This window comes from Dipodomys merriami, unplaced genomic scaffold (genome assembly GCF_024711535.1).
Source record: "Dipodomys merriami isolate MVZ:Mamm:240054 unplaced genomic scaffold, mDipMer1.0.p SCAF_273, whole genome shotgun sequence".
Taxonomy (NCBI): Eukaryota; Metazoa; Chordata; class Mammalia; order Rodentia; family Heteromyidae; genus Dipodomys; species Dipodomys merriami.
In genome coordinates this window covers 996875-1021873 of record NW_027204193.1, presented here as the reverse complement: position 1 = coordinate 1021873, position 24999 = coordinate 996875, and the positions used below count along the sequence as shown (strand labels likewise).

Here is a 24999-nt window from a genome sequence, read left to right as displayed (position 1 = left end):
TCCTGGGGTCCAGTCAGGGGTCCCGAAGTCCCAGTCAAGGGTCCCGGGGTCCCAGTCAGGGGTCCTGGGGTCTCAGTCAGGGGTCCCGAGGTCCCAGTCAGGGGTCCTGGGGTCTCAGTCAGGGGTCCCGAGGTCCCAGTCAGGGGTCCCGGAGTCCAGTCAGGGGTCCTGGAGTCCAGTCAGGGGTCCCGAAGTCCCAGTCAAGGGTCCCGGGGTCCCAGTCAGGGGTCCCGGGGTCCCAGTCAAGGGTCCTGGGGTCCCAGTCAGGGGTCCCGGGGTCTCAGTCAGGGGTCCTGGGGTCTCAGTCAGGGGTCCCGGGGTTCCAGTCAGGGGTCCCGGGGTCTCAGTCAGGGCTCCCGAGGTTCCAGTCAGGGGTCCCGGGGTCTCAGTCAGGGGTCCCGAGGTTCCAGTCAGGGGTCCCGGGGTCCCAGTCAGGGGTCCTGGGGTCTCAGTCAGGGGTCCTGGGGTCTCAGTCAGGGGTCCCGAGGTCCCAGTCAGGGGTCCCGAGGTCCAGTCAGGGGTCCCGGGGTCCCAGTCAGGGGTCCCGGGGTCTCAGTCAGGGGTCCCGAGGTCCCAGTCAGGGGTCCCGGGGTCTCAGTCAGGGGTCCTGGGGTCCAGTCAGGGGTCCCGAAGTCCCAGTCAAGGGTCTCGGGGTTCCAGTCAGGGGTCCCGGGGTCTCAGTCAGGGGTCCCGGGGTCCCAGTCAGGGGTCCCGGGGTCTCAGTCAGGGGTCCCGGGGTCTCAGTCAGGGGTCCCGGGGTTCCAGTCAGGGATCCCGGAGTCCAGTCAGGGGTCCCGGGGTCCCAGTCAGGGGTCCTGGGGTCCAGTCAGGGCTCCCGAGGTTCCAGTCAGGGGTCCCGAAGTCCCAGTCAAGGGTCCCGGGGTTCCAGTCAGGGGTCCCGGGGTCTCAGTCAGGGGTCCCGGGGTCTCAGTCAGGGGTCCCGGGGTCTCAGTCAGGGGTCCCGGGGTTCCAGTCAGGGGTCCCGGGGTCTCAGTCAGGGGTCCCGGGGTCTCAGTCAGGGGTCCCGGGGTCTCAGTCAGGGGTCCCGGGGTCTCAGTCAGGGGTCCCGGGGTCCCAGTCAGGGGTCCCGGGGTTCCAGTCAGGGGTCCCGGGGTCTCAGTCAGGGGTCCCGGGGTTCCAGTCAGGGGTCCCGGGGTCTCAGTCAGGGGTCCCGGGGTTCCAGTCAGGGGTCCCGGGGTCTCAGTCAGGGGTCCCGGGGTCTCAGTCAGGGGTCCCGGGGTCTCAGTCAGGGGTCCCGGGGTCTCAGTCAGGGGTCCCGGGGTTCCAGTCAGGGGTCCCGGGGTTCCAGTCAGGGGTCCTGGGGTTCCAGTCAGGGGTCCTGGGGTCTCAGTCAGGGGTCCCGGGGTCTCAGTCAGGGGTCCCGGAGTCCAGTCAGGGGTCCCGGGGTTCCAGTCCGGGGTCCTGAGGTCCCAGTCGGGCGCCTTGCGGATGCACTCACCGGCCCCGGGGTCAGCGGCCCGCGCTTCCCGGCAGGTGGCCCCGTGGAGCCGGCGCCGGGCCGGGCGGTAAGCTGAGGCGCGATCCGGGCGGGAGGGGGCGGGGCCCGGGGAGGGGCGGGGCCCGGCGGGCGGGGGCGGGGCCCGACGAGGGGCGGGGCCCGGCGGGGAGGGGCGGGGCCGGGGAGGGGGCGGGGCCCGACGCGCGTCCACGTGACGGCCGCTATAAGAGCGCAGGGGGCGGCGCCGGGCGCGCTGCCGCCTGACCGCCGCAGAGCGAGGCCCGGGTGTCCGGACGCGGGACGCCGGGACCGAGGGGCGCTCGGAGAGGCGGACGGAGGGACGCACCGGCCTCGCCGGCCCGCGGCGCCCGCCATGGCAGGTACGCGCCCTCCCCGCCTCCCCGGCCCGGGACCCGCGCCCGGCCCGGCCGGGGCGCCCGGCGCGCTGCAGACCGCGGGGCCGGCCGGGCGGGGTTCCGGGCGCCCCCGAGACCCCCTTCCGCGGGACCCCCGAGCTCCCGCCGCGGCCCCGGGAGGCAGGCCGCGGCCCCGGGGCCCGCAGCCCCGCCCGCCGCCGGCCCTGGCCGCCGCCCCCAGCCTATTTTTAGGCCGCGGACCGCGGCCCCGCCCGGCGCTGCGCCCTCCGCGTCCCCGGGCCGCGGCCGTCGGCTGCCGGAAGCGCAGGTGGCGGCGGGGGCGCGGGAGGGCGCGGGAGGGCGCGGCCCCCGGGTGCGGGACCGGAGCAGCGGGGCCGGGCCTGGGCGTTGAGTGACAGCTGTCACCGTGGACGGGGGCGGGGGGGGCGGATGGCGAGCGCACGGGGAGAAAAACGGCGCCGGCGCCGCGTCCGGGGCCCCGGGTTCCCCGGGCCGCAGCCGCCGCCTCTGGTGTGAGGAAAGCCGCGCCCCGGGGTGACCCGTGCACCCGGGTGTCCCCGGAGGACCGGGCCGCAGGGCCCACGTTCCTTGAGCAGGAAGACGAATCCATGTTGGCCCTGGGTTCCTGAGAGGCGTTTCTGGAGGTCGGTGTGTGTCCCCCGTCTGTCTGTCTGTCTGACCCGTCCTCGAAGGAAGGACGGGCGGTCTCTGAACCCGGTGCAAGCCGGGAAGGCCTCCCCAGGAGCTCTCGGAGCTCGCTCGTGCGGTGGGGCCGGGAACTCGGTTCCAGAGAGAGGGAAGAGTCAGGTGAAGGGCCTGAGTCGTGCAACCGGCCCAGGAACGGACCTGTGCTCCGACAGACAGCTGGATTTGTGGATGAGTGAAAAGACCCCCCCCCCCGGAGTGGGGGCCCTTTCCCCACCCGGGGCCCTTCGAGCATTTAGAATGTCATCAGCGCCGGCCGCCCCTGGGAACAGCCGACACCAAGCATGTGTGTGGACCAAAGGATTCCGCAGGCCCCAGACACCCCCAGCCCTGCAAGGGGAGGGGAAAGTAGTTCTTAATCTCCTGTGATCACCTGTTAATTGCCCCAAATTCACCCCCCCACGCCCCACCCCGGGTGCTAAGCTGCGATTTGGTGTGCTAACTCACCGTGTCTAGGCTGGATCTGATCATCCTCTAGGAAGGTGTTAGGCAACCCTGCTGAACTGTGGTCTTGAACCATTCATTCAGCTTGCTTGCTTGGCTGGTGTTCTACCATTTGAGCCATGCCTCCCCGCCTGTTCTCTTGCTGGTCATTTTGGAAATGGAGATGGAATCTAGCAGGTTCTTCTGCCCTCCCTTCCCCCCCCCCACCCCAGCTTTAAACCGTGATCTTTGGGAAATGAGCCTTCTCATCTCACCCGAGAGGATTATAGATGTGAGCCAGTGGTACCAGCTTTACTGAACCATTCCTGAAATGACTACTCGGGGTTTTTCCCTGCCTTTACTGACGTAGTGAATTGATCTCCCAGGAGCTGATTCCACCTTTGCCCAGCACCAAGGCTGTACTGAGTGTGTTTTTCTCTGTGTTAAGATCAGGCCTTTGTGACACTGACCACAAACGACGCCTATGCCAAAGGTGCCCTGGTCCTGGGCTGCTCCCTCAAGCAGCAGGGGACCACCAGGAAGCTGGTCGTGCTGAGCACCCCCCAGGTCTCAGACGCCATGAGGTGAGCACCCCCCTGGCTGCCTGCCCTTCAGTGCTGACTCCCTTCTGTTTCTGGTTAGAAGTTGACCTGGGTGTAGAGAAAGATGAGAGTTGCTGAGTAGGGTTCCAGTGTCTGGGGACATGCTCCTCCCTCCAGAGGCGTGTCTGACCTCAGCTGCTGACCTCAGCTAGCAGGTCTTGGGTTCATATGCTCCCTGCTTAGCCCGCCTTTCTGGTGTAACTGCTAACCTGCAACATAGTCTTCACTAAGGCCTCTTTGAGCCAGTGGTTTTGCTAAGGGAAGCACAGTATGACACCAAGTACTTGTGGTTGAGTTAGTTTACTTTTATTATTATTATTAATTGGGATTGGAACTCTGGGCCTGGTACTTGCTGTACTATTTGAGCCCGCCTCCAGTCTGAGGTAGTTCACTTTGCTTTGTTGGGATTAAAATTTGTGGTATGACCAGAGAATCTGTGGCTTACCCCTGGAATCCTAACTACTGATAGGCTAAGATTGCTGGGATCACATGCAGGGCTGGTCCCGAAAGACAAAAGTTCATGAGATGCCTTCTCAAGGAAAAGCTGGATGTGGTGAAATATGCCTGTTTTCCTAGCTACCAGAGAGCCAAATGTAAGAGGATCGTACTAGGCATGCCTGGGCAGGAAGCAAGACTCTATCTCAAATAGCAAGCACAAATCAGGGCTGGAGGCATGGCTCAGTAGTAAGAGCACCTGCCTAGCAAGGCCAGCATCCTGAGTTCAAACCCCAGTATTGCCCCATCCCCACAAAAAATTGGGACATATGAATGAACCCACCTAGTTTCTAAGGCTAATAACTAACTGAAAAATTTCTGTACACATCAGCAGCTTTTTGTTCTGTTTATTTTTACCATTTTCTGCTCTTCATAGGAATTCAGAACCCCCTTACATTAAAAAGAAAAAACATGTTAGCACGAGCCTGAGTCTGTTGGTGTGAATGTAAATCGGAAGCCGGACCCTTCCTTGTATCAACCTACCACAGGCCACTTGTGCTAAGATTAGTGCCTTACCCAAGCCCTGCATACTGACCTCTCATAGAAGCTTCCTAAAGTAAAAACGCAGTTAATGCTGGGCATGGAGAAGTGTGGGAGCCCACAGACCAAAGTGAGTTTCTCATTATGCCCACGGGCTACGTGTCACCCCAGAACAACAGAGACCAGAAAGCCACGCTCCTTCGTTGTTCCTGGGATGCAAAGGTTCAGTCAACTCTCAGTCAGTTACCTTAGCCAGAATCATTAGTTCTAGGCCTCATTGTGCGTGTTACAGGCAATATTACCCAGCATCATTAGCTAAAATACGCAGTGGTAAGCCAGAATCTAGTAACATATAATTGTCAAATGCATCGTTGCACAAAATATCATTGTACAAAGATGTGCTGTCCCCCGGGTGCCAGTGGCTCACACCTGCAAACCACACTAGCTGGGAGACTGAGATCTGAGGACCATGATTTTATTTTGGCAGGAAAGCCCTAGAGACGGTCTTCGACGAAGTCCTCACGGTAGATGTCTTAGACAGCGGTGATTCTGCACACCTGACCTTAATGAAGCGGCCTGAGCTGGGAGTCACGCTGACGAAGCTGCACTGCTGGTCCCTCACACAGTACTCCAAATGTGTGTTCATGGACGCAGACACACTGGTGAGTGTGGCTTGCGAGAGAACGCGCAGGCACCCACGCCTGCTGGCCCCTCACACAGTACTCCAAATGTGTGTTCATGGACGCAGACACACTGGTGAGTGTGGCTTGCGAGAGAACGCGCAGGCACCCACGCCTGCTGGTCCCTCACACAGTACTCCAAATGTGTGTTCATGGACGCAGACACACTGGTGAGTGTGGCTTGCGAGAGAACGCGCAGGCACCCACGCCTGCTGGCCCCTCACACAGTACTCCAAATGTGTGTTCATGGACGCAGACACACTGGTGAGTGTGGCTTGCGAGAGAACGCGCAGGCACCCACGCCTGCTGGTCCCTCACACAGTACTCCAAATGTGTGTTCATGGACGCAGACACACTGGTGAGTGTGGCTTGCGAGAGAACGCGCAGGCACCCACGCCTGCTGGTCCCTCACACAGTACTCCAAATGTGTGTTCATGGACGCAGACACACTGGTGAGTGTGGCTTGCGAGAGAACGCGCAGGCACCCACGCCTGCTGGTCCCTCACACAGTACTCCAAATGTGTGTTCATGGACGCAGACACACTGGTGAGTGTGGCTTGCGAGAGAACGCGCAGGCACCCACGCCTGCTGGTCCCTCACACAGTTCTCCAAATGTGTGTTCATGGACGCAGACACACTGGTGAGTGTGGCTTGCGAGAGAACGCTCAGGCACCCACGCCTGCTGGTCCCTCACACAGTTCTCCAAATGTGTGTTCATGGACGCAGACACACTGGTGAGTGTGGCTTGCGAGAGAACGCGCAGCCATCCACGCCTGCTGGTCCCTCACACAGTTCTCCAAATGTGTGTTCATGGACGCAGACACACTGGTGAGTGTGGCTTGCGAGAGAACGCGCAGCCATCCACGCCTGCTGGTCCCTCACACAGTTCTCCAAATGTGTGTTCATGGACGCAGACACACTGGTGAGTGTGGCTTGCGAGAGAACGCGCAGCCATCCACGCCTGCTGGCCCCTCACACAGTTCTCCAAATGTGTGTTCATGGACGCAGACACACTGGTGAGTGTGGCTTGCGAGAGAACGCGCAGGCACCCACGCCTGCTGGCCCCTCACACAGTACTCCAAATGTGTGTTCATGGACGCAGACACACTGGTGAGTGTGGCTTGCGAGAGAACGCGCAGGCACCCACGCCTGCTGGCCCCTCACACAGTACTCCAAATGTGTGTTCATGGACGCAGACACACTGGTGAGTGTGGCTTGCGAGAGAACGCGCAGGCACCCACGCCTGCTGGCACACCTCTAGGCCCTTGAGATGCTTGGCGAGACTCACCAGCGTCCTGACTGCCGTGACTTGCCGTAGAAGGGTCAGGTGGAGAGGGACAGTACCCCATCCATGACTGTCCTGGGTACTGAGTGAAAACTGCAAGAGGGTTTGCCAAGAGCAGTCCCAACAATGCCTCTCTCCCCTCTGCATCAGGTCTTAGCAAATATCGACGATCTCTTCGAGAGAGAAGAATTGTCAGCAGCACCAGACCCGGGATGGCCTGACTGCTTCAACTCCGGGGTCTTCGTCTATCAGCCCTCGGCTGAGACCTACAGCCAGCTGCTGCAGCTGGCCGCTGAGCAGGGCAGTTTTGATGGTATGTATCCATGGTCTGCCTGTCCCGTCGTCCTTTCTAAGAGCGGCTCTTCTCAGAGGTGTCATTACATCATGTACAAGAGATGGAGCAAGCATTTTAAAGTGTGTGTGTGTGCGTGTGCTCACACACGCATGCGTGCCTGTGCCTATGTGTATGTACATGCACCTTTTCTTTCCCTATAGAACATAAGATCAGTGCTGACTCAAATAATCTTATAGGCTCGCTTTAAGTGGTTTTTCCATCTTTAAAGAGTATGGTAATTACAATGATTATTCAAAAGGAAAAAAAAGGTCTGGGTACTGGTGGCTCATGCCTGTAATCCTGGCTACTCCGGAGGCTGATATCTGAGGACTGACTTTGGGGATCAAAGCCAGCCTGCACAGGAAAATCCATGAGACTGTTATCTCAAAATTACCTAGCAAAAAGTCAGAAGTGGAGGTAAAACTTAAGTGGTAGAGCACTAGCCTTGAGTGAAAAAGCTCAGGGACAGTACCCAAGTCCTGAGTACAAGCCCTAGTACCAGTGCATACACACACACACACACACACACACACAACACACACACACACACACACGGGTAGCAGTACCCAAGTCCTGAGTACAAGCCCCAGTACCAGTGCACACACACACACACACACACACACACACACACACACACACACACACACACACACACACACACACACACACACACACACACACACACACACACACACACACACACACGGGTGCATGGATCTGTGATAGATGGTTTGCTGTTGGTGGAAATTGGGTTTGGTGTGGTCAGTTGGCCAGGGTCTGGGATTCGCTACTTTCTGAAACTTCCTTACAAAGTATAAGGAACTTTGTCTCAGTCTTGTGTTGCTGTTTGGCTAGTTTACAGTCTAAGCCAGTAGCTTTCAACCAGCAGCAATTCACTCCCCCAAAAGGACAGTTGGCAACGTCAGTGGCTGTTGGCAGGCCTGCTTGTTGGCATGTTTGTTCCTCTGTTGTGACAGGGTCTGGCTGTGTAGCTCAGGCTGGCCTCATACTCTCCATCCTTCTTTCTCAGTCCTCAAGTGATGAGACTACCACTGTGTGCTACCAAACCTGGCCTGGAGACATTTTTATTATCTCAACTGTTAACATCTGGCCAGCAGAAAGGACAGCTCCCTCCATAGAGAGCCCTCAGCTCCACCTGTCAGAATGCTGGGGCTCCCTCTGTTTGGTAGGGAGACAGGAAGGATTGGGGTAGAGGACATACACTGTATGCACATCATGGACATGCAGAATGGAATCCTTATACAACTAATTGATTCTGTAAACACAGCAGGAATCTCCAGGCCAGAACACACACTCTATCTCACAAGACATACAGTCTTGTTTTAAGCAACTTAAGTAAACAAATAATACATTGAACATTAATATTGGCCAAAAAGTGCATTTTTGCCCTTTTCACGTCTTGAGTTTCTGCTGATTTCCTTTCATAGAAAGGAATGAACGTTGTGTGTGAACTCAAGTTCAGCTGAAAGCTGTGCGCTCAAGTTCAAGTTCACTGCTGCTTGCACTGTGACAGTTACCTCTGCAGAAAGGGAAGAGAAAGAACATTTAGCCAAAGTCCACTGTTTGTCTGCTCGGAGTGGCTTTCCTCTCCTCCTGTATGAAGGAAGCAAATGTGACCTGCCAGGCACCCATTGTAACTGCGCCCAGCTCCAGTGCTCACATTCTAAAATAGACCTGACTACCGCCACCCACCCAGAACATGACTGTCATCACATAGGGAGAATCCTGCGTCCAGCCCAGACGCGAAGACAGCCATGTGCAGCTGAGCAGCTCAGGCTAGAGTTGTGGAGTCTGGCACTCAAAGCTGGGAGTTCAGCCTGTCTGTCCGCCGTGTTCTGGTGTCCGTCCACAGGTACTGGCCAAGCTGGTGGATCGGCTGGTACACAGGCTGGGTGAGGAAACCCTTCCTACTTTCCACCAGAAAGGGGAAGCACCGGGAGGGCCTAAGCCTGCTGGCCCGCCTCACCCAGCTGCAGAGCCTCCAGCTCACCTTCCTTCCTCACCCTCACCTCCCTCACTCTCGCGCCACCCTTCCCTTGGCTCTGCTCCCCACCAGGGATTGCACTTGCTCAGTTAACAGGAATGCTTAGTGGAGAGTCAGGCCCACAGTCCTGCAGACGAGAACCCACAGGGAGTTGTCAACTCTCCAAATTCAGAGAAGAAGCCAGAGGCTCCTGGTGAAAATTGTGGTGTGCAGGGGAGTCACAGATAGCAAAGAAAGCTCTCTCCAGACCCAGGAGTGTGTGTCACCAACTAGTACTGAAACTCACGTTTAACTGGACGTGGTGGAGCCCGGTGATGGGCTGGGACTGGTGAATGCTGACAAGCCCCTCTGGCTGCTTCCGGCTGAGCTCTGTGACTGTGGTCAGAGCCCTTCTGCAAAGGAATGTGGCTGTCATTCTTCTCATCCTCAGCCCCTCCAGCCTCCTCCCCGGCCACTGCCTGTGGCCCCGGCAGTGCCCCTCCTATGGCCATGCATGCTGCACTCCTTCCCGAGAGTCCAGAGCGAGGACTTAGAACAGTGATGACACTGCCCATTCATGGCTGGCATCTTGTTCTCCCTACAGGAGGTGCTGCATCCAGTCTCTCTACTGTTCTGTAACTTTTCATTATCGCTCTGTTATCTCAAAAGTGTCTTCATCACTGAAGCTCCATTTCCCGAAAGTTGAACCCGGTTGAACTATTGTGTAGTCTCTACTAGACTAGCATTTTGTGGGACTGAGCCACCAGCACTTTGTAAGAAGCAGAGAAGGCTCCAGTCTTGTTCTCCCTGACAGGAAACTGAGTCCTGATATTGTGGGTGCTAGACACAGGTTCACCTCCTGTACGTCCTCAAGAGAAACGAAGCTGGTGTGCTTGATTCTTTGATTTTGAAGAACTGATCTGGATGCAAATGAGTTTTATTTTCCTTCCTTGTGTGAATCTAAAGTGTCTGAAACAAAGAAGACGGGAGCTTAGTGCTTAGAAACTCTGTCATCATCATTCCATCTCTCCTGTGTGTGTGCAAGCCCATCCTTTCTGACCTCTTTGGAATCTTGGCACTTGTTTTATTTACTGTAACCTAAATAATATGTGCTTTTTATTGGTGTACTGGAATTTTAGTCTATACTTGTGTTTTTGGAAAAGGTAGAAAATAGGTTTGGTTTATTTGGGGGGGGGGGATGGCGTTGTCAGTTGTGGAGCTTCAACTCTGGGCCTTGACGCTGTCCCTCAGCTCTTCAGCTCAAGGCTAGTGCTCTATAACTTGAGCACAGCGCCAATTCTGGTTTTCTGGTGGTTTATTGGACCTAGAGTCTCACAGACTTTCCTGCCCGGGCTGGTTTTGAACTGTGATCCTCAGATCTCAGCCTCCTGAGTAGCTAGGATGACAGGCATGGGCCACCAGCGCCCAGCTTAGGTTTGTTTTAACTTAAGCAGAATGTGTAATCTTCATGTTCCAATTTCTGAACAATTAGTGGTTCCTTGGAATAGAGTGTGATAATGTTTTGTTGTTGTTTTGGCTGAATTACAGTTCAAAGTCAGAGCCTTACACCTGTTGGGCACTTGCTTTACCTCTTGAGCAAGCCCCCTGCCCTCTGTGTTAGTTATTTTTCAGACAGAGTCTCATGTTTTGCCTGAGTCTGGCCTTGGACCAAGATCTCCCTGTCTATCTATGCCCTTCCATCTAGCCAGGCTACAGATGCATGTCACCGTGGCTCGCCCTGCTTGCTGATTGAGGTAGGGTCTCACTGACCTTTTGCCTGGACTTGCTTCAAAGCACACTCCCTCCGATCTCTGTCTCTTAAGTTGCTAAGATAGCAGGTAGAAGCCACCATGCCTGACCTTTTTAATGTTGTAGATGATGTTTTACAGAACAAGATATGGTGCTAAACTTTATGAAAGTTTGAGATTGAGCCAGAGCCACCTTTGTCATCTTTGTAGTTAATGAGACTCTGTGCTATGCCTTCCTCCAAAATGGAGCTAGCCCTGGTCCGGTCTGAGCCACCTTGCTCACAAATATTCAAGAGTGCGTGAAATCCCAGGGTGGTGGGTTCTGCCCTGCCTCCTCCTCCTGGGGTGGTCCTTGGCCAGCTGCCACACGAGAGGTTCTTGCTGCCCGCAGAGTGTTGTGTCAGCTGCCTTGATTCCTATCCTTAACTGATCGTTGATACACTACCTATGAGAAAGTAGAAACTGTGCGTTACATGCAGTGGCAAAGTAAGTGAACCCACAGAGAGTTTTTTACCTCATGGTACCCAGGAGTCTTTTTGAACCTAGCTCTCCATTTTCTTTAGCATCGCAGCTCTCAGAGATCCCAGCTGTGGGAGAGAGAGATGAGGCGGGAGGGACCACCATGTGACACGTGTGTGTGTGCGTGTGTGCAGGCTCCCGTGCAGCCTTTGACGTTTTCATTCATTCCTCAACAGCCCCGTGAGGAAGCCATGCATTCTGTGACCAGTATTTACTGATGGCCTGTTTAACTACCACTGGGAACCCATCGTTGTCAGCGTTAGGATGGTGGTTTTCCTCATGTCCTGGAGCAAAGCCACATGGGGAGCTGGAGTCTCTTTAAACTCTGTGGCTAAAGGCTGTGTGTGTGTGTGTGTGTGTGTGTGTGTGTGTGTGTGTGTGTGTGTGTGTGTGTGTGTGTGTGTGTGTGTGTGTGTGTGTGTGTGTGTGTTCCTACCTTGCAGCATTCTTTACAGTAAATCTCAGTGGAGGAAGATCCCTGTCAATTTGGCTTTATTATGGATTAATTACTTTAAATTCAGTTCTCTGAGCAGACACAGCAGCTCATCTCACAGAGGAAAAAACAGAGGCTGGGATCTTTCATCTCTGCTCCCTGTCCTCCACAATGTCTGAAGGCACCTTGCCATGCTAAATCAGCACAGTCAGTAGCTGTGCCGAATCTTATGCGATCTAGGAGTTTTCTTGAGAGATTTCTCTGGCCTGCCTTTTGGTAGCAGACCTACTTATTGTTTCAAGTCATTTTAGCCTCCAGGCTGAGCAAAGACACTGAGTTTAAGGGCCTAGAATAGATGTAAATAATGCAGATTTTTATCCCTGCCGCTGGAAACTTATGCTCTTTGAGACCTGAAAGACATTTAATAGCTGATTGTGCAGGTAGCCTCCTCTCAGTTAGTACAGATTCAGAGTGCTGAGATCGTCTGGGTCAGGAAGATCTGCCTGACACTGAGAAAGTAACGTTCTAGTTTAAAATTAGTGTTTCCTGGCATGCTTGCAGTAGTTTACCTGCCAAGAATCGCTCTTTAAATGTGGGAAAGAGAAGGTATGGCATAACGTGGTGAAATAAATCAGTTCTTCTCACAACAGTAAATCAGTGGGTTATGGCCATTGAGAAGCAGGGATGGGGGAAGGGTAAGGCCTGGATCTTGCTAAGCTCCGGTTAATCCACTGATCCTGCGTAAACCCCAGGATGATCCCCAGCCCCGGAGCTAGGCCTCCCTAAGCTGTTACCTGGTGGTCATCAGCATGTTCCCTATAGGCCGCACAGTTGTCGGCCAGGGTGCATTGTGGAAAGTGGGTTTCAGAGTGATGTCAGCCAGGGTGCATTGTGGAAAGTGGGTTTCAGAGTGATGTCGGCCAGGGTGCATTGTGCAAAGTGGGTTTCAGAGTGATGTCGGCCAGGATACATTGTGGGAAGTGGGTTTCAGAGTGATGTCAGCCAGGATGCATTGTGGGAAGTGGGTTTCAGAGTGATGTCTGCCAGGGTGCATTGTGGGAAGTGGGTTTCAGAGTGATGTCTGCCAGGGTGCATTGTGGGAAGTGGGTTTCAGAGTGATGTCTGCCAGGGTGCATTGTGCAAAGTGGGTTTCAGAGTGATGTCGGCCAGGGTGCATTGTGCAAAGTGGGTTTCAGAGTGATGTCTGCTAGAGTGCATTGTGGGAAGTGGGTTTCAGCACTTGTCTGTAGCTTGATAATAGTTAAAAAGCAAGCAAAGGAAGAAATGCTTTGCTCTTCCCCTCTCTGCCCTTTTACTGGATGAGAATTGAAACTATGGCAAACTGTAGTCATTTCCTATAGAAATGACTTTTTTGTGGTAGTAATGTTTTTTCCCCACTGGTTACTTTTGGGCCAAGATCCCCCTGCCTGCCTGGACTGCAATCCACACACTAGTGGCTGCCAGCAGTAGCTCTGCAGACAGATAAGTGCTATCATGCCCAGTTTTTGTTAAGATAGTGTGTCCCAGAATTTTTGCCTAGGCTGACCTGAAACTTAATCCTGATGTCTGCCTGGGCAGCTGGGTGTCAGGCCTGCACTACCACATGCACTGGCGGCTGAGAAGGGCACTCGTGTGTATGTCCTGGCTGACTTCTGTCTCAGCTCCCAGGTAACCTAGGGGTTGGGAAGGGGGCTCGTGTGCATCCTGGTTGGCTTTGATCCCAGCTCCCTAGGATTCTAGACGTGAACCGCCAGTGCATAGTTTGAAATGATATTTTTGTATGCAGCATCCTCTGTTATAATTAATTTAGAAAGAGTCCTTGTCCAAAACGCTCTAGACCAGACCGTCTCAAGTTTTCATAGGCAAACAAGTTAAATGGATTCTGATTTTGTAGAAACACCATCTTCCGTTTCTGCCAAAGTGAATGCTCCCACCTCATGCCCCTCCTCCTGGAGACTGGGCTGCTCCTAGCAGCAGAGGTCAGGGGCATCCTGGTTGCAGAAAGAGTGGGATTCAAGTTTAAGCTGGAGCTGAATGTCCCCACCCACCCACCCACACTGACCAGCCACCAGCCAACAGAGTCTGGTGAGCTTACAAGCTACACAGTGATGAACACATGCACACATTTATGAGACGGAGCATTACGGTCTTGTGAAAACCACTGGACACACTTTCTGATGATGCTATGTTCTGTGCCCAGGCTCCTGACCCTGCTCAGAAGAGCTAGAAAATAACCATGTGTTGGGGCTGGGAAGGTGGCTCAGTGGTAGAGCGCTTGCCTTGCATGCCTGAGGCCCTGGGTTCGATTCCTTAGCACCACATAAGCAAAAAGAAAAAAGCCGGAGTGGCTCTGTGGCTCAAGTGGTAGAGTGCTAGCCTTGAGCTGAAGAGCTGAGGGACAGCGCCCAGGCCCAGAGTTCAGGCCCCATGTCCGGACCCAAAAAAAAAAAAATAACCATGTGGTTGTGAGCTTGCTACTTGCCCAGTGCCTGGCAGAAGGATGGCAGAGTCTGATATTTGCTTTTGTCCACAAAACAGGCGCAGGTGTGCCGGCCTGCTCCCTCTCCTTTCTCCCCTGGGCTGCTGCTGGCTCCCTGCTGCTGGCTGATAACCGTGTTTGCACTTCTGAGATGACTGGAATTAAATGCCAGATGAAGGAAAGCTGCCCCAAGTCTGAGGTGACTGGACGGAAGTCCAGTGGCTTTGGTAGTGGAAAGTCATCTGTCTTCCAGGGGATCTTTTTAGGACTTGTGACAGGCTCCTTCTGTTTTGCACTGTAGTTAAAGGAGAGGGTATTGCTCATGCCACACATTGATCTTTCTGGTGGTGTTTAAACATTTGAGCGACCTTGAAATGTTTAGCTGTGCATTCAGGAAATGATAGCTAGACTCTCTAGGCTGCAGAACTAAGGCTTTACCTAACAAGACACAAAGCTCTCGGTGGTATTTAGCCCTGTTGTCATTCATAGTGTGCGCTCATGGTGACCCCTTGAGGTCCCTTCCGTGACCATGGCCCTGGCCTGTGCTGCCCACTGAGCTGTGTTCTTGCTGGGGCGGGGGGGAGGGGGAAGGGGGGTCCGGGCAGTGCCCAGTGGCACGGTAGGCTGGCCACACCACATTGCTGCCTTCCCTCCCATTCCTGCTCACCACTGGCACCCCACACAGGGCTGCTGTGTGCGGGAGCCCGAGCCGAGCGGACATGGCCCTCTGTGGCAGAGGTGCCAGCAGAGGCGCGGGCATCAGCAGCCCGAGCTCCAGCTCCCAGGCATAGGAAGGCTGGGTCTGGAAGTCAGGCTGGCCGTGCAGGCCTCTGTGGAATGAGAGTCCAAGAGCCAGTCATTTTGAGTGGGATTATTCCATTTCTAAAGGATTTATAATGTGCCGTGAATGAAGGAGAAAGGGGAAAAAAAGCACCAGGCAAAGGAACCAGCTGTGGTGTGGTGTGGCGATCCACACCTGTAATCCCAGCACTTGGGAGGTGTAGGCCCGAGGATTCTGAGTTGGAGGCCAGTCTAGGCCACATAAGTGAAAGCCTGTCTCCAAGACCAAACGCCAAACAAGTGAGCATAGTGCCCAGTTTCATAAAGTCAAACTAGGAAAAGCTACTGCTGTTGTCTGCAGATACACAGTACATGGAGTAACATAAGGAAGCAAGCTCACAATAAAACTCCAAAGTTGGGATGGAGGCCCCCTCTTAGACAGGAGCTGGGCCTGGACGGGAGCCTCCCAGATGACACCCACAGCAGGCTGCTGGTGCCTGGCCTCTTAACTTGGGCCTTGGGTGTGTGGCGTTTATTGGGCTCTTGGCTCCCCGTGGTTTTTGGTAGCACCAGGATTTGTAATATGAGTAGAAGCGCATATAGAAGCGCATTGTGCTTGGAGAGAAAGTCTCAGGACGGCCCTCCTTCTCACCCCTGTAGTTTTCAATCAAGAAAACAATACCAGGAGAAGTGGAGGGGAACTCCCGTGTTGCCGGTCAGCAGGTGCAGTCACCATGCTCATTCCGTTGGCCCCCACTCTGGGTGCCCTCACCCCGGACGCCTTGGTGTCTCTCCAAAGCCTCCTGCTCCTGTGCAGGTCGGGCTGGCCCCAAGGGCTGCTTTGCTCTGCCACCATCCCCACCCTGCCCTGTCCCCAGCCCCACCCGGTCCCCCTCCCTGCCTGGTCCCCCGCCCTGCCCTTGTTCATCTGGTGCCTCTCTGTAGCCCTCAAGTCATGGTTGAAATTAAACGTAGGGTCCTGTGGAAGCCTACTCCTTTCTGAGCTGGGCCCACACGTGCCTGGAAGGCCCTGCACACCCCCCACGGCCCCCATGCCCTCCCTGAGTCCCCTGCCACCCCACACACACTCCCCGATTCCCCTGCCCCCCCACCCCACACACACTCCCCGATTCCCCTCCCACCCCACCCTGCGCCCTTGTGCAGAGGATACCCACCTCTTGTTCTTATCAGCCCTAGAGCCCCAGGTCTGGTGTCTGGTCACATAGTAGCTGCTCAGTAAGTACTAGTTGAATTATATGAACTGGGGAATGGCCACTCCCCAAACCATCTTTTATAAGGGTGACATGGGACCTTGAAACTGTATTTTTTGTTGTTTTGTCGGTTGTGGGGCCTGAACTCTGGGCCTGGGCGCTGTCCCTCAGCTCTTCAGCTCAAGGTTAGCGTTCTACCACTTGAGCCACAGCGCCACTTCCAGCTTTTTCTGCTTATGTGGTGCTGAGAAATCAAACCCAGGGCCTCATGCATGCAAGGCGAGCGCTCTACCACTGAGCCACCTTCCCAGCCCTAATCAGTGTGTATTTTGAAGATCCGGTTCCATACTCCTGTGAAGCTTGTGAGCTGCTTGGGGTCCACTAACCATGCTCTTTTCTCTCTCTTTCAGGTGGGGACCAGGGCTTACTCAACACCTTTTTTAGCAGCTGGGCCACGACAGATATCAGAAAACACCTGCCCTTCATTTATAACATGAGTAGCATCTCCATCTACTCCTACCTCCCGGCGTTTAAAGCGTGAGTGTGTGCGCATGATGCCCTGGGGCACCTCTCATCTTTCTGAGGGAAGTGAAGTTGAGCTTTTGTCTGGTACGATGCAGGGTGCAGTTCGGAGGAGCTGATCTTGCTGGCTGTGCGTGGGGTGAGCCCCTGGGCCCCGGCGTGCGGTGGAGGACGGGGCTCATCCAAGGCCGGGTGTGGCCCTCTCCCAGTCATATACACACGGTCAAGAAGGCAGACAGACCTGCTGGGGTTCACGCCTCCCTCCCCCCTGCTCCCCCGGCTGGACAGACAGACCCGCTGGGGGTGCGCGCCTCCCTCCCCCCTGCTCCCCGGCTGGACAGACAGACCCGCTGGGGGTGCGCGCCTCCCTCCCCCCTGCTCCCCGGCTGGGCTGGGCGTCGTTACCCTCACAGGGGTGTCCCTCCCGACACCCAGGGGTCAGCAGGACTCAGTGGTGCGGCTGACAGGTCAGAGCTCTGGAGACACTCAGGCCACCTTGTGGATGGCCACTTGCTGGCTGGGGACTAGCACGGTGGTTCCACATCATCCTGGGTGCGCAGGGCCGGAGGGGGCCGGGGGGCTCGGAGGGGAGGGGTCACCCCCGCCCAGCTGAGGGCACTGGAGCCCACAGGCAGGAGCCCCCCACCGGCCTTTCCTGCTGCGTGGCTTGGCCCTGCCTCACTTTGCGGGTGCAGACTGAGGAGGGAATCAGGACCCTCTCAGGGCCGTCGGAGGGTGCAGTGAACAGGCACAGGTCCCTGAGGGACAGGTGCCGTGGTGTTCTCGCTGTCAGCCTTCGCCAGGGTACGGCGGTGTTTACGTTCCCCGGGGCCCAGGCCTGTTCTTTAGTTCTGACTCATGCATGGGGATCTGAGGAGATGATTCAGACTTCTCTGTCAGGTGGAGCAGGGCCGCCCTCTGCTGGGCTGGCTCCCGTCTCTGCTTTGTGTGCCCGGGCATTCTGTCCTCCCGTTTCCTGACCCAGAGCTCTCAGGGCATGCCCGCCCATGCTCATAAGCAGGCTGCTCCTCGCAGCAGAACGACTTCCTGTGTGGTCCCTTTGGGGGACAGGCCTCCCCCAGCACCCCCAGATAAGGACTGTGAGGGTCTGCCCCCCATGGCCTGCCTTCATGCTCAAGGGGCAAACCCTGAGCCATGCCACCACATCCTGAAGCAAGTGGAGGACGCACTCCCCAGAGCCCGGGAGAGGCGTCTGCAGACCTGGTTTGTTGTCGTCGGTTCCAAGACACCACAGGGGCCTGGCCCCTCGGCTGAAGTAGTAACAGGGAGCTGTGCGAGGCAGACGCCCTGCATCCGGGGCAGGTGCTAGCTGCCAGACACAATGGGTCTCATCTCCCCGTGACTCAGTTTACCTCCATGGACTGCCCACCTTATTACCAGCACGGAGCACTCTGCCTTTTGGGAGAAGTTGGTCTTGTGTTTCTTTTATTGTAAGGCTGAACAAGAAGCCAGTGGGGTGGACTTAGCTTGGGGGGGGGGAAGGGGAGGAAACTTGGAATCTTAGTCCTGTCTCTCAAGAACTCGGTTGTTTTAATCCTCTATGTGAACTTCCCAGAAAGAGGTTGAGATCCAGAGGATGAAAATGGCTTCTCCCTAGAACGTAGCAGGGGTGCTCGTCTGGGAAGTCTCCGGTGTGTGGCTTTGCCATGTTTAGGTGATGACCAGGCCCACTGGCCAGGCGACCCCACCGGCGGGCGGCAGGGGTGAGGCTGGCTCCCCACCCTGCATCTGCCCTCCTCGGTCAGCTCTCCCGGACTGCACAGAGCCAGGCCGCATTCCCCCCGCTCTCCTCCCCTTCCCCAGCTCTTCTCCTTCCTCACCAGTGGCCTTGGGAAGAGAAGTCTGGAGAAAGCCCTTGGGAGCCTGTCCAAGTGTGTCTGACAGTGGAGGCCAAGAATATGGATGGCCATGTAGGGCCGGAAGGGCATGCAGCGTGGGGGGTGCGTGGGGAAAGCGGCTGTGGGTTCTCACGTGGGTGGGATCGAGGTGCAGAGGGTGCGGTGGGAGAGGAGGGGCCTCGGGGCTCCGGGTCGAGGACGGCACAGGGGTCGGAGGCACGCAGTGTGGGGGACACCGGAAGCACAGCCGGCAGGAGAGACGGTGCCGCCGGGGCAGCGTGGCACAGAGTCTAGGGAGAGGCCAGCACCAGGCCGTGCACGTGGCCGGCCAGGCCCCAGTGTGTGTAGAGGGTCTGGGCTTGAGTAGCTCTCACTTCCAGGGCTCTCCAGAGAGCACATGCAGAGCAGCTGGAAGGGGCTCGGCCTAGGGGTGGGAGCTTCTCCCACGCTGCTGCACCCCTCCCCTGCCCCCGTGTCCCCCCACCCCCCGCCCCATGGCCCTCCTCACAAAGATGCTTTCCCCAAGCCATGCTTCCTGGGAGAATGGGGACGCTGTGCGCGCCACAGTCCAGCTCCTCCTCCCTTCCCTGCAGTACACACGCGTTTCCCAGCTGCTAAGCCACTCAGGAAAATTCTGTCTCATCTTTTGGTAACATAGGGTCACTGGGATTTATTTTCACGGCTCACATAAGCAGTCTCAGTGCTGGGTCAGGTTCAAACCATGTCTTGTGATCTGGACGGCTCTTTCCAGATTCTAGCAAGTTAAAATTAGAACATTTATTTTAAGAGATGTGTGCAAGCTGAGACCCATCCCCGTGCTGGGGCAGAATGAATGGCCGCGGGTCTTTAGAGACAATTGGGAGAGGCCCTGCATCTCGTTTTCCTTCCTGGCTGGCAGTTGGGTATGAATCAGGAAATGGGCTCCGCTCCTCTCAGTGGGGCCACCTGCCCCTCTCCCCCCCCCCCCCCCCCCCCCCGCCTGCCTCGGCCCGCAGTTCAGCTCCCTGCCTCGGCCCGCAGTTCAGCTCCCTGCCTCGGCCCGCAGCTCAGCTCCCTGCCTCCCAGCCCCACCTGCGTGCCGCCTTCTGGGGACACACACCACCCGAGAGGGTCCCGCGCCCTTCTGTGAGGTGTGCCCCCGTTGCATGTAGCATAGAATGTTCTTTTGCTCCTCTCCTCCCCCTCCTGCTTTTTTTCTATTTTCCTTAATTTTCTTCTTTTCCCCTCTCTTTCCGTTCCTTTTTTCTTTTATCCTCTCCTCCTCTCCCCCCCCTCCACCTCTCCTTTCCCTCTCCTCCCCTCCCCTTGTTCACATGCTAGGCCAGTGCTCTACCATTGAGAATCATTGCCAGCCCCTAAAATAGGTTAAGCATGAAGTAACTTCTCGTTTCCTGGGCTTCACGTCTCTGTGGGTATTAGGTGTTCAGGCATGAGTAGTGAGTCGACTGGGATGGTAGACTGTGCCCGTCAAGGAGGGCAGGCGGGCGGTGCTGGGTGCGGGTGGGAGCCCCGGCCTCGCCCGCACGGTGGGTCCAGCTGCCTGGCCCAGCTGTCTTGCCTCGCGCCTTCTTCCCTGCTGCTTGCTGCTTGGTCTGGGTTCTTGGCTGAGCTTGGTGCACTGGCTTCTCTCCTTTCAGATTCACTGTTTGTGGGTGGGCACGGCCTCGTGGATGAACAAATGACAATTCTGGAAGTGTCTCACTCACAGCGAGGCTCCGGCTGGGCGTCACCCACGGGCGGGCAGCCCTCTGTACCGCTCAGCTTCATGCCTTGCTTTCCTCAGTTGTGGAGGTAAACTGAGGGAGAGCGCGCGACACTACCCTGCACCTGGCACATTCTAACAGCCTGGTCTCAGCTCACCTAAGCCTTACCCCCCACAGCTTCCATTTGTGGGATGTCAGGAGAGCAGGAGAGAAAGGAATGATGCTCACACGACATCCCAGTTTTGGTTTATGTTCATTAGCATTGCCACTGTGCTGACTATGGCAGGTTTGTCTTAGGGACAGGCTTTCTACACCATGGAGGCAGACATTTAGGGACAGGAGTTCTGGCCCGCTTGAGCTTTTTCCGAGTGGCTGCACCGTTCCTGCCTTGGCTGCTGCTTTGACACAGGGTCTTTAGCAGGCTGAATCATTTAGAAAGCCACTCCCATGGTTACAGCGAAGCCGCTTCCTTCCCACCGCTGCCAGGTGGGGTGCCGCCCACGCCAGCATCCACACCTCCAACCGTTTCCTCCACGTCTCTCCACAGGTTTGGCGCCAGTGCCAAGGTTGTGCATTTCCTGGGACGTGTGAAGCCATGGAATTACACTTATGACCCCCAAACCAAAAGTGTCAAAAGCGTGTCCCACGACACCCCTATGACTCACCCGGAGTTGCTCGGCCTGTGGTGGGGGCTCTTCACCACCTCCATCGCCCCTCTGCTACAAACCTTCGGTCTGACCCATGGCCCGGGCTCATACCTGAGTGTGGTAGGTCCTACTTTGTCCTCTCGGCGTTCCTGAAAAGCTAGCGCTGCACTTCTGAAAGGGTGGTAGAGCAGTGCCAGCACGGAAGTGTGCTGTGTGGAAAACTTCTCTAGGTCTGGGGGCATGGAGAGGGGCTTCTGTGGGTTTCTACACACTCACATGCTGCAACTGTGCATTTCCCTGCTCACTGTCCACAGAGATTCTGAAATGATCCCCAAAGCAGTCAGCGTCCAGGCTGGGCCGGCCACTCGGTGGTCAAGTGCCTGCCTGGCACGTACAAAGTCCTGGGTGAGCAGGAAAGCAGGGAGGTCCCCATTCAACACTGTAGGAACCGCTTAGAGAAGCGTGTGTGGGGTGAAAACCACAGCAGTGTGAACACACGGTGGATTCTTAGGATGGTGTGGCGGTCCAGCGTCAGTCTCCTGCGCTACTGCCGGGTCTTGGCGTTCTCTCAGGGAGGTCCACAGTAGCGACTGTCTGTCGTGAGCATGTTTTCTGAGGCAGCTTCTTCTATGGATGGCTTGGAAGAGGAGCAGGAATGTGATCTGACACTAAGACACGGAGAACAGAATGACACGGGCGAACTGGAATCAGTTACCTCCCTGGCCACAGTGACCAGAGATCCTTCCCTTTTCTACCGCAGATATCGTCCTCATGTAACTTGCTACCATTTGTACAAAATGGAGACTTGAGAGGAGAGGAAGAACTTGCTCCACCTTCTTACTTCACTGTTGCATGCAGGTCATAGCGTCACACTTGCCCAGCACCTGGAGCAAGGCGCTCAGTAACTGAGCCCCGCTCACCTAACCCTACCACCACTCCATCCATCCAGTATGGGCTGTCCCCCTCCCATCTCCCCGAAAGAGGAGAACCTGGACTCAAATCCAGGTCAGAAAGACTGCAGTCCTTATGAAAATTCAAGGTGGGGCCTGCCTGAGGTCTGTGTGGATGGCAGCGCTGTTTGTGATGGGCGAGGGAGATTATGCTTGAAATGCCGACCTAGGCACAGACGCCCAGAATCTAGCCTGGGAGCTTTGCTGTAGCTCCCAGGCCCTGGGCGGGGTGACAGAGGACGATTCGTGTTGCAGATGGGGTGAAAGGCAGCCTGAGTCTGGGCAGCCCCTCCTGTGCTGCTCAGCCATGGAGACCTCCATGGAGACAGACCAACAGACAGGCATTCCAAGTGTGCTCCCCATGTTCTCCGTTAGAACAGCCAGTGCCAGTGTTTATCCTTCACCCCTTCTAGCGCCTAAGTCCGGAAGTCACCCCACTTTCCTTCTTTCAGCGCAGCAACTTACCTAGGTGTTGCAGCCTTCTGGGCAGGTCCTTAGCACCTGAGGTATCGCTTTAAGTTCTCAACCTTTCCAAGCCTGCCCAGACTGCGAATCTATCTACCACCAGGCTTGTGTTCATTCCCTTGCCCGCCCGTCTTAACGCTCTCCAATGAACTGTTTGCAGCTCTCAGATTGGCCTATTCACTGGCTTTCTCTTGTGGCTTCTGTAGAAAGGTATGCAGAACTTAAACATTACCCCAGTTACTGTTGTCCCTATGTCTCCACTGAGTCGAGAAGTCTTCATTTTGTCAGGAGGAACCGCCATGCGACCCTTGTATTTTTGTGTCCTTCCCCGTGTGTTCTGTAATTATTTTCGTGTTGCCACTCTGCATGACAGTCCACCCTGACTCTTCTCACCTTTTTCAGTTGGCTGCTTTCTCTCGCACGGTCTCGTTCCCAGCTCTCAACGTCTCTCATGACGTCTTCTTCTAGGAGCAGGTCTCCGGAGCCGTCTCACACCTGTCCCTCGGGGAGAGCCCCGCCGCACCCCAGCCCTTCGTGTCCTCCGAAGAGCGGAAGGAGCGGTGGGAACAGGGCCAAGCCGATTACTTGGGAGTGGACTCCTTCGATAACATCCAGAGGAAACTTGACACCTACCTCCAGTAGAGGCACCGCCGTTCTCTGTGGACAGCCCGTCTCAGGCACTTGTTTCTGACAAGGCCCGTAGTATCTAGAGCTGGGTTGCGAGAAGTCTGTTACAGTTGTGGAGGCTTGCACTTACTAGATGAAGGGTTTTGCACCAAGCAGGTGAGAACTGGGCAGAAGTGGTGAGGAGCTAGGCAGCGCAGCGTCTCCATCATCTCATGCTTTGAGGGCGTGCAGCTCTTAGACTTGCTGTACACATCGGCTTTCTCTTGTTTAGCTCGCGGTTCGGGAACTCTTGCCATGCTGACTGTGGTACTGGGTGAAGGAGACGCAGTGTCACACTGTTACGATGGCTAGATTGAACTCTACCGTGTTTCAGATCCGGGCTCCACGCTCTCCTCTCACATGGCCCACCTCTCACTTGCTTACACCTTCGCTTCTGGGGACCTGCCTTTTGGAACTGCCTTTAGTGGCACTGCCAAGTGAGTCTTACACAAGACTACCCACGAACGGTGCATCAGTATTCCCTGCACCTCAAGGCAGCATGTGGAAAAGCTTGTGCTCAGTTCTGTGTATTTGGAATAGTAGTGTGTTCTGATGGCTCCCTGCAGTAGCATCCTATATGAAAAATAAAGACTTACCATGGTATCTTGGTGGTTTAATTCAGTATTCCCCACTTCATGCTTGAACATGAACAGGTCATGTTAAATGATTTGTAATCGGTCAGGGTGTAAAGCTTGACACGGGGATCATGCTACCTAGGAGATTTCTATCTAATGTTCTCCACATGGTGAATGGAGAGAGCAAAGTGAGATGAAACTAGTCTGTCACCCACCCAGGAGTTACTCAGTTAGAATACTGCAACCTGAAAACTGTCAGGCTGTCAGTCAGTCACCTTTCAGAACATCAGAATCAGCACCAATGCCTTCTAGAGTTCTTATCTCAAGTAAACAGTTAGCAAGTTTACAGATGATGTTAGGTTGCAAGGGACGGCAAGCTAGGGAAAGGACTGGCCCAAAACACCTTCAAAACTGACATCGGAAGTAACTGAAAAGGAGAGAACAAAACTTCTGAGTGGAAGAGCGAGCTGAGGTTTGAGTGGAGGCGCCTCCTCCGTCTCCATCCAGCTTACTCCTGTGTGGTGGCGGAAGGGCACCTGGTGGACAAGGATGGCCTAGAAGCCACCCTGGAGGCAGACCACCACGAGCTCAAGGAAGCCCCTGAGCGTGTTTACAACTGTAAGACAGGAAATGAAAAATGACCCTCCAGGCTACCACAGCCACTTTGGACTGGTAGAGAACAAGTTGCAGTGATCTTCAAGTACTTGAAACACTTACCAAAGCTTTTAAGTGCCTCCATGTGTCAGGTGCCTGCACAGAGCCCTCCCTCCCTCGGGACACTTAGCACTCAGAGCTTCAGACAAACACCACCACCTCCCTTCTGTGGCCATGGCATATGCATTACGAGTATTAGAAAAGCTAAGATCCAGTTTTGATATAAACCAGACATAAAAGCACCCAAGCCAGGCAAAACACTGTTTTGTGTTCTATCTACTACTTTTTGTTGCCTATCCTTAACACAGCAGAAGAAACTGGCTGTAAAAGTTTACATAATTTCTATCTTTTACAAAAGTATTTGGTGAAGGCCATTAGCTTTTAGAAGAAAGTGATGTTTGTCACAGAAAGTAGCATATGATGTCTAAGCTATGTGGCTGGGAAGTTTCTGAACGGGGCTGAGCTTGCTTTCCTTCCATCTGTGTCAAGGATGTCCTTCCCAGGTAGCCAAGACCATCAGTCTTACTGAGTAAGGTAGATAAACAGGCTGTATCTCCATGTTAAGACTCCACTGTGATAAATAATTACCTCTCCTTCTCTGTCTGCTGCCAACACTGGTGGGCCCAGCAGCCTTCGGCCCCAAGACAAACTTGCCCACATGAAGGTCAGACCCATCCACCTGGGTGTTGGTAACATGCTGGATGATCCAAGTCTATAATACATAAATTAGTGCATGCCTACTTTACAACCTCTATGCCTGTATTTTGCAAATGCGTTTTAAGAGTCAGTGTACTAAAAATAAAAAGGTATTTATTAGGAGCCAAACATTAAGTCTGTCCTCACATGTTCAATGAATCTTGCCCAGATGCTACAGAAGAGAACGTGGTAAGTGCTGTGAATGAAAGGAGGCTGAAGTGTGAGCGTGGCCTGGGCCCACAGCTGTGCTCAACGGTGACGTAAGCAT

At 55.3% G+C, this 24999-nt stretch overlaps 2 protein-coding genes across 2 annotated transcripts; one reads left to right on the top strand and one right to left on the bottom strand.

Annotated features, from left to right (window-relative positions):
* Positions 1-806: 806 nt before the first annotated feature.
* Positions 807-1834, bottom strand: LOC138837675 (basic proline-rich protein-like). Its single transcript, XM_070036625.1, has 2 exons — positions 1806-1834; positions 807-1719 (listed from the first exon to the last, which is right to left on the bottom strand). The coding sequence occupies exons 1-2, from the start codon at positions 1832-1834 to the stop codon at positions 807-809; spliced, it is 942 nt and encodes a 313-aa protein (XP_069892726.1).
* Positions 1723-23409, top strand: LOC138837663 (glycogenin-1). The gene is made up of 8 exons (XM_070036619.1): positions 1723-1839; positions 3413-3548; positions 5029-5203; positions 6657-6819; positions 16405-16531; positions 20626-20849; positions 22301-22350; positions 22609-23409. The coding sequence occupies exons 1-8, from the start codon at positions 1833-1835 to the stop codon at positions 22780-22782; spliced, it is 1056 nt and encodes a 351-aa protein (XP_069892720.1). The 5' UTR covers positions 1723-1832; the 3' UTR covers positions 22783-23409.
* The last annotated feature ends 1590 nt before the right edge of the window (positions 23410-24999 follow it).

What these genes read in the sequence shown, in the direction of transcription:
- LOC138837663 (XM_070036619.1), top strand. An exon ending in CAGGTCTCAGACGCCATGAG is followed by an intron (nt 3,549 to 5,028) that starts GTGAGCACCCCC and finishes TTATTTTGGCAG; the next exon opens with GAAAGCCCTAGAGACGGTCT. An exon ending in CTTGTGGCTTCTGTAGAAAG is followed by an intron (nt 22,351 to 22,608) that starts GTATGCAGAACT and finishes GTCTTCTTCTAG; the next exon opens with GAGCAGGTCTCCGGAGCCGT.
- LOC138837675 (XM_070036625.1), bottom strand. Translation starts at nt 1,834, where the DNA reads ATGGCGGGCGCCGCGGGCCGGCGAGGCCG. An exon ending in GCCGCGGGCCGGCGAGGCCG is followed by an intron (nt 1,720 to 1,805) that starts GTGCGTCCCTCC and finishes TGCGGCGGTCAG; the next exon opens with GCGGCAGCGCGCCCGGCGCC.